Source organism: Oryctolagus cuniculus, chromosome 6 (genome assembly GCF_051225735.1).
Source record: "Oryctolagus cuniculus isolate XC-2025 breed Fujian yellow rabbit chromosome 6, ASM5122573v1, whole genome shotgun sequence".
Lineage (NCBI taxonomy): Eukaryota > Metazoa > Chordata > Mammalia > Lagomorpha > Leporidae > Oryctolagus > Oryctolagus cuniculus.
Genome location: NC_142872.1, coordinates 69,731,620 through 69,742,877, shown reverse-complemented (window position 1 = coordinate 69,742,877; position 11,258 = coordinate 69,731,620). Strand labels below are relative to the sequence as shown.

The 11,258-nt window shown below is 40.8% G+C and overlaps 1 protein-coding gene across 3 annotated transcripts in view; it reads left to right on the top strand.

Annotated features, from left to right (window-relative positions):
- Positions 1 to 1,135: 1,135 nt before the first annotated feature.
- The window catches only part of LOC149126182 (uncharacterized), a 29,594-nt gene continuing 19,471 nt past the window's right edge, over positions 1,136 to 11,258 (top strand). The window contains exons 1-2 of one of the 3 annotated variants that reach the window (XR_016235602.1): positions 1,659 to 1,808; positions 3,511 to 3,561. Coding sequence is in view for 1 of the 3 variants with exons in the window: in XM_089335192.1 (XP_089191318.1) it covers positions 1,622 to 1,808 (187 nt within the window). In the remaining 2 variants the exon portion in view is untranslated. Of the gene's footprint in view, positions 1,858 to 3,510; positions 3,562 to 11,258 lie in introns of all 3 variants that reach the window. The other 2 variants (XR_016235601.1, XM_089335192.1) reach the window with 2 other exon arrangements.

Below are 11,258 nucleotides of genomic sequence, written 5' to 3'. Positions count from 1 at the left end.
AACGTTACTGGGTTCAGACTTGATAGGTGCACAGGAATTGGCATGGTAATGGGAGGCTAGGGCCTTTAAGGCAAATAGAAGTACAAATGCTTAGACCCTGAGGCTCCATGGGAAGACAATGAGAAGGAAGGGCAGTACAGAGAGCATCATCACCACTGAAAGGTCCATGTGGACAATGGATTATATGTGTGAGATGGACCAGTTGAAAGAGAGGATTAGAAGACATGCACTGGGAGGCTATAGATGTTGGGGCCTGGAAAACACTGATGGCAGTGGACACAAGGTGACCAGAAGAGATATTTACACGTGGGATATAGGACAGACAGGACTTTGGTAGGAGACACAAAGTGTTCACAAAATTCCCAAGTTTCTGCATGAACTTCCTAAAGACATCAGTGTCATTACTGGGACAAAGAGGGAGGGGTGGGGAAGAGAGAGAGAGAGATCTGAATAGACCCAAGTTTTGGAAAAGAAACCTTTAGGCAAAAGAAGATATCCAAATGGATAGAAGAGAACAGTGTACTGGGGTTAGAATGGGAGCTGCACAGACAGATGTGGCTGCTGATATGAAATTGAGAAACAAGACACAAATGGTGAGCTGGTCAGTAAGCTGCTAAGACTGGCTGGCCCAGCAGAGGCAAATCTCTCTTCTTGCTGGATTCCCAGTCAGAAGCCCAATAGTCTAAATCTGAAACTATATTTCCAAATGTTGGCAGCAATACTATCTTTCTTAAGCTAAGCCTCCCCCGCCAACATACCCCTTTTAAACTTCATGGTTTCAGTTATTACAGGGCAGACCTCTAGCATATCCCAAAAGTCATTTGTGGTTTTAGGCACTGAACTCCAGCAGGAGATTGTGGAAGAATAGCGACTAGGGAGGAGGGAAAGACCACATGTGTGTCCCTCACCAACAATGTATTCTTACAGAGGTACAAAGAGTGCTTTTGAAGCCAAAGTCTAATTTACATTTCTGCATGACTCTGAGAGCACCACTCCTTGTGAATTCTTTCCTCCTCCCCAGGCTGAAACTGTTTCCAATTTGCTTATTGTTTTAGCTTTTTTTCTTTTCTTTCATCCAGTAGTCACCTTTTTACTGAATCTTCCTACCAATTAGTCTTTGCAAAGTAATCCACCATCTGCTCAGTCCCGGCTTTTTACATTGTGTTTGGTTTGAAGTCTACTTCTCAAAGGCTGAGGCCCCAGCATATTCACTTGAGGGGCTAAGGAAGGTCAGCTGCCTCCAGTTTTCGGAGTGATCCCTGGTCAGGTATGGGAACTGGTTAGAATTCCAAGCTCTCTGGGCGCAGCTCAGACCTGCAGAATGCCAATCCCGTCTGGTGATTTGGATGTCTCTTGAGCATGTCATCATGCAACAGGTAAATGTCACCACTTTGCCCTCATTCCCAATGGATGCAGCAGTAACAGTCTTTTCTCCAGTTTATCAGCAACTGCGACTTAACTACTGATTATTGCATTCGCAGCCTTCTTCTGGCTTTCATTATAATCGTATGTAAAGTCAGTTCCTGTCTGACAACAGACAAGAGAATTTAGTAAACAGCAACCTGCAGCACTTCTAGACTCCTCCTGCCCCAAGGCTCCCAGAACGCAGCTCCGGTCGCGCATGTGCGCTTGGGCGGTGATCTGGCGTGGAGAAGCTCCGCCCCATGCCCGATCACCATGCAATCGCAATCCGCCCTGGGCGCGCCAGGGTGGAAACTTCAGTGCGTGCATTCCAGAGGTAGTGAGGAGCCCAAGAAGCAGTGAGACGTGGGGAGATTCCCCGTGGCGTCCGTACTTGTGGACTCAAGGTGTGCTTTGTGGCTTGAGCCAAGGCCAAGGCTCCTTCCGCGCCATAGGGTACGCAGCTCTGTCCTGCTGTGCCCCTTCTCGGCGGGCGGTCGCGCGTGGCCTGCGCGGGACTGAGAGAGTGGGAGTTGTGGGTGCTGTGGCTGGCGGGACCCCCGGCCGTTGAGGGAGCCCGGGAGAGGCAGCTACCGTTGGGTCCACCCTGGGTCGGGCTCCTGCCCGGACACGCGCGAGCCCTTTCCGGGCAGAGTGGGCTCCTGAGAGTCGAGTCTGTGAGGAGTTTGTGAGACAGATCCCTACTCGCTGGTGGTGGCTGCTTTTGAGTTGTGTCTTTTTACCTCTGTCGTCTCAGGAGCTGAGAGCAGCAGGTTTTCACTGGCGCTGCCCGTTTTTCCCAGATGTGTAGGTTGCCACACTTTCCATTGCACCCAAGCTTTCTCTAGATCGTTCTCTACCGGCTACAGCGGGAGAGGTACTTGGAGCCAGTGGCTCCTGGTCCCTGTGCCAGAGCCTCTCGCAGTGTGTGGGTGCTGTTGGGTGAATGAGGCTTAAATGCTGCCGCCTCCAAGTGAAGACATCGTTTTTATTGTTAACTATACTTGTCTTGGTGTATGTCCTTTGTCTTCTTAAAAGTCCCTTCTAAGCTCTTTGCTTACATGTTTGGCTCATACAAAAAGATCTAAAACGCTATCATAGTGCTTCCCTCCTGACAGCTGTTTTACTCAAACTGTCCCCCCCCCCCCCCGCCCACACTTACTGATTTAGTTTCCCTGTCTGTGCCAATCTTCCTTCTCCAATACCATTGATTATCAGAGCATGCTGTCAATTTTTAAACTGATTTTAGGGACTAAAGGAAACCCATTTTGAACACACCTGTTGATTTGACAACACATCCAGATTTCAGAAACACTAAAATGTGGGGAAAAAAATTAAGAAACGAAGTGAAGTTGCCTCATCCACTATGGGTTATTTACCTGGTCCCTGGAGCATCTGCCGTGTTTGCCCTCTGAGCATGTCTGATGTTGGTCTGCTTCTGTCTGTCTCAGCACTGCTTGGTCACTTCTGTTTACTGTCTCCCTGCCATGCTCTGATTTTGTCCTTTGTGTTTTTTGCCTTGGGGAATCTTATACCTTGACGTTAACTGTGACTGTTTTAAAAATGACTTTCAGAGCTGTATTTGACCTTTCCCTGGAGCTCAGTTAATTTCGATGTATCATGAAATCATTCTCTCACCCTGAGTTCACCAGACCCTAATAGCTCCTTGCCACTAACTTAGAATTCGTATTTTTGACTTGACATTCATATTCTATCATTTTTGAAGATTCAGTTTTTCTTGTCACTGGTTGTATTGTTTTGTAATGGATTGTTTCAAAATTGAAGTAGCTCAGAACAAATATTTATTATTTCATACAGTTTCTGACAATCATACATCTGGTGATGACTCAACTGTTTATTTTAGATCAAGGCCTCCCAGAATGTTGACATCAAATAAAGGGTGATTGGAACTGGAGGAATCACTTTAATCCCACTGGTGTGGTTGTTGGGAAGTCTCAGTTCCTTGCCCTTTCCAAAGTGCAACTCACAACAGGGTAACCGCCTTTCCAAAGTGCAAGATCAGTCACAATCTGAGCCAGAGGCCCTGGTATCTTTATTGACCTAAACTGAGAAGTTGAAAACCATCTTTTCTTTCCCTTTATCATACAGACCAACCTGGGACAACATGAGGGTGACCATAGAAAGTATCACCGACAAGTGGTAGGTGTGATTGGGGCCATTTGGGAAGCTGGCTATCATAAAAGTTTTGATCCAGGAATTTCTTTTACAGTTCTGTTGTCCTAGATCAGACTCCAGGTACTTCGTACTTGGAATATTTATGTGTGGTATCAGCTATGATGCTGACATTTCCTCTTCAGAGATGATGTTGCTGTAGACACCACTCTCATATTGTTATTCCTGTGCTTAAATATTATTTTACTTGTTTTTCATTATGCAGTAATTTATTTCACACTTTTCTGTGCTAAGGGCTTTGTTTGTATCAACTCATTTCTTTAATCCTGTGATTAGGTACAATTAATCTCATTATGCCACTGTGCTGGCCCCCTCTTCTTCATTTCTAATCTAGATATCTGGTGTTTCATCTCCTTGCATGCTTGCTGTGGCTAAATCCAGTATAGCATTGAGAACAGGTGGCAGGAATTGACAACCCTTTCTTGTTTCTTCTTTTAGGGATAAAGCATTTAGTGTTTCATTATTCTGTAAGATTTAAGTTATGAGTTCTTTAGATGCATTTTTTATGGAATTGAGAAAATACCCTTCTTTGCTAGTGTTTTGAAAGTTTTTATTATGGAAAGTTGTTGATTCTGCCAATTATTTTCTTGCATCTATTGGGATAGTGGTATGATTTTGCCTCATATTAATATGACATATCACTTTAATTAAGTTATGCATTTTAATATCATTCTTAAATTCCTGGGAAAAATTCCCATTGGTCATGGTATATAACCCTTTGTATATATTACTGTACTCAGTCTGTTAGCATTTTTGAAGATTTTTGCATATTTATAGGTGATACTGGTGTGTTTTCCTATGATGGTTTTGTTTAGTTATCAGAGTAATTTGGTTGTGTGAATTGGAAAGTATTTCTTCTGTTTTCTGGATGAGTTGGTAAGGATTGATATTAATGCTTTTTTATTTTTAAAAAATGTTTTTCATTTAGTTGAAAGGTCAAGAGAAGAGAGAGCTCTTTTCCATTTACTTTTTTATCCTCCCAGTCCCCACAACAGCCAGTGCTGGCCCAGATAGAAACCAGGAGCCAAGAACTCCATCTGGATGTCCCAAGTGGGTAGCAGGGGCATAAGCACTTGAATCGTCATCTGTTTCCTCCCTTGACGTATTAGCAGGAAGCTGGATTAGAAGCAGAGGAGGTGGGACTTAGACTGGCATTCCCATAGATGAGGATGAGGATGTCCATGTAGAGGTTTAACCCACTGTGCCACAACTTCTACCTCATCAGTGCTTTTTAAAATGTTTGATAGCTGTCACCACTGGAGCCATCTGAGCTACAGCTTTTCTTTGTGGAAGTTTTTAAGAACTGATTTACTATCTTTGTCACAGATTTTTTTTAATTTCAAATTAAATTGATTTTGTTACTTGTGTCTTTTTAGACATCCATTTTATTTTAGTTATCTAATTTGTTGGGATACAATTCTTCATAATATTTCCATAATTGGTTGATACCTTGGCTGGGAACAGGCATCTTGACTGGAAATGTAAATTGAATTTATTTTTTCAAGATTTATTTATTTGAAAGGCAGAATTGCAGAAAGGCAGAGAGAGAGAGAGAGAGAGAGAGAGAGAGGTCTTCCATCTGCTGGTTCACTTCCCAATTGGCCGCAATGGCCGGAGCTGTGGAGATCTGAAGGCAGGAGCCAAGAGTTTCTTCTGGGTCTCCCATGCAGGTACAGGGGTCCAAGGACTTGGGCCATCTTCTGCTGCTTTCCCAGGCCATAGCAGAGAGCTGGATCAGAAGTAGAGCATCTGGGACATGAACTGGTGCCCATATGGGATGCTGGGATTGCAGGCAGCAGCTTTACACGCTACTCCATAGCACTGGCCCGTATTTATTTATTTATTTAGATTTATTTATTTACTTGAAAGGCAGAGTTACAGAGAGGCAGAGAGAGAGGGAATTTTTAAGTCATTAATCTATCTTCTGTTTTTGAAGTTTGTTTATTTATTTGAATGGCAGAATGAGAGAGACAAAAGGAAAGATCTTCTACCTGTTGGTTCACTCCCCAAATTCTCTCAATAGTGAAGACCACCCTGGACTGAAGCTAGGAGTCAGGAACTCCATCCAGGTCTCCCATGTTAATGGCAGGGCCCAAATACTTGAGCCATCATCTCCTGCCTCCCAGGGTGTGCATTAGCGGAAAGCTGCATTTTGGAAGCACAGGCAGGACTCAAGTCAGGCAATCCCTTATGGAGTGCAAGGGTCCCAAGTGATGGGATCTCAGTGTACACCCCTCCTCTACTATCTGCTGACATGCATTTTGTTTTAAGTGATTCAATGAAACCATAAATGGGATTAGAATTGGAGGTAGGAATATTCAAAACCTATAGATGTTATTGGGAAAATGAAAATTAAAGCATAACTCACTACTTCTACTATGTAAAAACTCTGTTCCATATATAGGTAATGATCGGAAAGGATAATGGGCTAAGATGGAGGGAGAGAAAAGTATGGGTGTATAGAAGAAATGGGTTGTAAAAAAGCAAGAAATAGTCTTTAAGAACGAAGAAGTATGGAGTAGTTATGTTGTTTTCAGATACTTCGTAAACTGGTTTGGATGTTTGTACTCTGAGTGTCATTGCCCTTTGACATGATTTTAAATGCTGGTTAGAAGAGTGTCAATTTGTTAAGTCAACAACAGGAGTCACTGTGCACTTACTCCTCATGTAGGATCTCTGTCCTTAATGTGCTGTACAATGTGATTTAATGCTATAACTAGTACTCAAACAGTATTTTTCACTTTGTGTTTCTATGTGGGTACAAACTGTTGAAATCTTTACTTAATATATACTAAACTGATCTTCTGTATATAAAGAGAATTGAAAATGAATCTTGATGTGAATGGAAGGGGAGAGGGAGCAGGAAGGGGAGGGTTGCGGGTGGGAGGGAAGTTATCGGGGGGGAAGCCATTGTAATCCATAAGCTGTACTTTGGAAATTTATATTCATTAAATAAAAGTTAAAATAAATAAGAGTCAAAAGGATCACACAAACAAGTCTAGTGTCTGCTAATACTAGCTGATAGAATAAAAAAAAGGGAGAGAACAATCCAACATGGGAAGCGGGATACACAGCAGACTCATAGATTGGCAGATGTCCTAAATAGCACTCTGGCCTCAGAATCAGCCCTTAAGGCATTCAGATCTAGCTGAAGAGCCCATGAGAGTATTTTAGGCATGGAAAGCCAAGACACCCTGGAAAAAAAAAAAAGGAAGACCTAAATGGAAGATCTCTGCGAGTGAGATCCCAGTGGAAAGAATGGGGCCATCAAAGAAGGAGGTACCTTTCTTTGAAGGGAGGAGAGAACTTCCACTTTGACTATGACCTTGTCAGAGTAAGATCAAAGTCAGCGAACTCAAAAGGCTTGCATAGCCTTGGCAACTCATGACTAGAGCCTAGGGAGATTACTGATGCCATAAACAAGAGTGTCAAATTGTTAAGTTAACAACAGGAGTCACTGTGTACTTACTTCTCATGTGGGATCTGTCCTTAATGTGTTGTCCAATGTGAAGTAATGCTATAACTAGTACTGAAACAGTATTTTTACACTTTGTGTTTCTGTGTGGGTGCAAACTGATGAAATCTTTACTTAATATATACTGAATTGATCTTCTGTATATAAAGATAATTGAAATGAATCTTGATGTGAATGGAATGGGAGAGGGAGTGGGAGATGGGAGGGGTGCGAGTGGGAGGGAAGTTATCGTGGGGGGGAACCAATGTAATCCATAAACTGTACTTTGGAAATTTATATTTACTAAATAAAAAAATTTAAAAAAAGAAACCAAAAAATAAATAAATAATTAAATCTTTAAAAAAGAAAAAAAAAAGAATCTAAACACTGGTCATCCTTTTTTGGGAACTAGGTAGCTACTATTGTTACCAGTGTTTAATGTTTTTATGTAACCAGCAGGGGGATTACTTATTCACATTCTTTTTGCAACAAAAACTCAAGCTAGAGAATTCGAGTTATAATTTGTGCAATTTAGAACAGTTTTTAAATCATTCTTCTGATCATAAAATATACTAATTGTAAATCTGTTAGAAAGTAAAGAAAACAGTGGAAAAAGTGAGTAATAACGTATCATTGGATTGTATATGCATTTTGGTCTATTTCTTGCTAGTGTGCTTTCTGAAAATGTTTGTCATATCTGTTACAAAATTGGCACTTTCTTAAAATTGCACATTACTAGTACTGCATTAGAATGTTCTTTGAAAAATCAATCTGAATTTTTTTCTGTTCCAATGACATTTTCCATTGGCAAATCATAAATTCTTAATTACTGTATAAAAAATGGTACCATTGAGTAAAGAAAAGTTTCCATTGTGTGTGTGTGTGTGTGTGTGTGTGTGTGTGTTTTAAAGATTTTATGGATTTATTTGAGAGGTAGACTTACAGACAGAGAGAGGAAGGTAGAGAGAAAGATCTTCCATCCACTGTTTCACTCCCTAAATGGCTGCAAATGCTGGAGCTGAGCCAGTCCGAAGCCAGGAACCAGGAGCTTCTTCCAGGACTCCCACAAGGGTAAGGGGCCCAAGCGCTTGGGCCATCTTCCACTGCTTTTAAGCCATGGTAGAGAGCTGGATTGGAAGAGGAGCAGCCAGGACTAGTACTGGCATTCATGAGATGCCGTTGCTACAAGCAGAGGCTTAGCCCAGTATGCCACAGCACCACCAGTCCCTCCATTATCTTAAGTAAGCAGAATGAACAGAATAAATCTTTGTTGTAAAGTGATAACTATGAAAAATGTATGTAATCAGAAGACTCAAATAAGGTAGGAAATTATTAAAATAGTTGTGTGATGTTGATAGTGTGTTGCCTGGCATACAATATTGTACTCAATAAATGTTTTGAAATGAATGAATAGTGAGGAAATGATGCCTCTCTTTTCTATTTATTTTGTTATAATGTTAGGAGAATAAATCAAAAGGGAGAAAATTCTGTCCCAATTTAGACACATGAACAATTTTTAGTAAATGATTTCTAAGCAAGCTTAATAGCCATTTGAGTGATAGATTATATTTTAAATTCTTTTTTAAAAAGATTTTATATATTCATTTGAGAGATAGAGTTACAGTTAGAGAGAGAGAGGGACAGACATAATGGTCTTCCACCTGCTGGTTCACTCTCCAAATGTCTGCAGTGGCCAGAGCTGGCTGATCTGAAGCCAAGAGCTTGGAGCTTCTTCTGGGTCTTCCATGTGGGTGCAGGTGCACAAGTACTTGGGCCATCTTCCACTACTTTCCCAGGCCATAGCAGGGAGCTGGATCGGAAGAGGAGCAGCCAGGACACAAGCTGGTACTCATTTGGGATGGTGGTGCCACAGGTGGAGGCTTAGCCTGCTATGCCACACTGCAAGCCCCATATGAAATATTTGTGAAAACCTATGACCTGAGAAAAACAGTATATAATATTGTCTGCTCAAGAACTATTTTATCTGTAGAAAAAAGAAAAACCTACTTAGTTCCTGAGTTCTGATCACAATTTTACCAAGATCTCAAAAGTATTTCTCTTTTGTGGCTGGTTCTGTGGCACAGCGCGTTAGCACCCTGGCCTGAAGTGCTGGCATCCCATATGGATGCTGTTTCAAAACCTTGCTGTTCCACTTCCAATCCAGCTCTCTGGTATGGCCTGGGAAAGCAGTAGAAGATGGCCCAAGTCCTTGGGCCCCTGCACCCGCATGGGCGAACCAGAAGAAGCTCTTGGCTCTTGGCTTCGGATGGGCGCAGCTCTGGTTATTGCAGCCAATTAGGGAGTGAACCAGTGGATGGAAGAGCTCGCTCTCTTTCTGTCTGCCTCTCCTCTCTCTGTTTAACTCTGACTTTCATCTTAAATCTTAAATCTTAAAATCTTAAATCTTAAAAAAGAAGTATTTCTCTTTATATGTTACCTTTTTAAGTCTTCTATGTTTTGAGTTAGTTTGTTAATTTTGATGTTCAGCTCTGTGTCCTTTACATATTAATAAAATGTTGGTAACAAATATACATCTATAAGTATGGAGAAATATAGTAACCAATGGGAAATCGTTTAGATGAGAGTTTGTACATATGTGTAATTGCAGTAGTTAGTAGAGTAAGTCAAATATTCATGGAGACAAATCCTGTATAAGTCTATTGGGAAAGGAAATGAGTCAGCTACATTAGGTCAAAGGGAAGATTTTTTTTTAAATAGACTTCATTGTAATTGAGTGATGGACTAAGTCATGGAACAAAGTCAATTGAGAGGAATTGGGATCCTGAATGTGGTGTCTCATATTCAGCACCCTGTTCTTAGAGATTCCCTCCTTATAGCCCCAAACCAATAGAATGTATGACGTTATAGTTTTATAAGTTTCAGCCCCAACTTTTTTTAACCTAACAGCATCAGTAGTATTATTAATCAACAGGGTATATTTATTCCAACTAAAAAAAATTTGCAGCATGCACAGAGAAGCTTGTGGTTTTGAATTTGATCCTAAGACTGCTTTGTTAAATTTGCTCATTAGATTAAATTCTAACCCACTGTGCCTGCAGGAATTCTTAAATTCTGATAACACAAAAATCACCTGAGGTGGCAGTCAAATGCAGATTCTTAAGCCTCCCTTCAAGATTCTCACTTGTGATTTGAGGACCGAGGTATCTGTAAATGCATCCCTGTTGATTCTGATGTTCAGAGACCTTAAATTACATTAAAACTACAAATATATATAAAATATGGAATTTGCCATTTTAATAGTTTTTAAGTATGTAGTTCTGAGGCATTAAGTACGTTCACACTGGTATAAACTGAATGTATCTCTACCACATTCAGATGTTGTAACCTATTCCCTGATGTGATGATTTTTAGTTGTAGTGCCTATGGATAGAACCCTTATGGGTGGAATCCATGCTCCAGTGAAAATGATCCCAGTAATGCAAAGTAGTTAGAGTTCCTTTGCATTCTGGCCAATATGTGTTATTTTCTGTTTTTTTTTTTGTTGTTGTTGTTGTTGTTGTTGTTTTGACTTTTTAAGATAATCATAATACTGGATGTAAGTGGTATTTCATTGTGGTATTTATTTGCATATTTCCATAGTGATTAGCATGTTAAGCATCTTTCTTTTAAATTGTGCATGTTCTTAAGGATACTAGACCCTTATTACATATATTATTTGCAAATATTTCTCACAGTTATTCAGATTTTCTTTTTTTTAAAGATTTATTTTATTTATTTGAAAGAGAGAGAGGTATATAGAGAGAGGTCTTCCATACACTGTTTCACTGCCCAATTGGCCGCAACAGCTGGAGCTGCGCCAATCCGAAGCCAGGAGCCAGGAGCTTCTTCCAGGTCTCCCACATGGGTGCAGGGGCCCAAAGACTTGTGCCAAATACTACTGCTTTTCCAGGCCACAGCAGACAGCTGGATTGGAAGTAGAACAGCCGGGACTGGAACCGGCACCCATAGAGGATTCTGGCGCCTCAGGACAGGGCCTCAACCTGCTGCATCACAGTGCCAGCCTCCCAGATTTTCTTTTTACTTTCTTCATCATATCCTTTAGAACTGATGTTTTAAATTATGATGTTCAGATTATATATCTTATTTTCTGTCACATGTACAGAAACTACTGGCTAACCCATGATTGTGAAGATTTATTTGTGTGTTTGTGTTTTAAGATTTACTTATTTGTTTGAAAGGCAGAGTTATA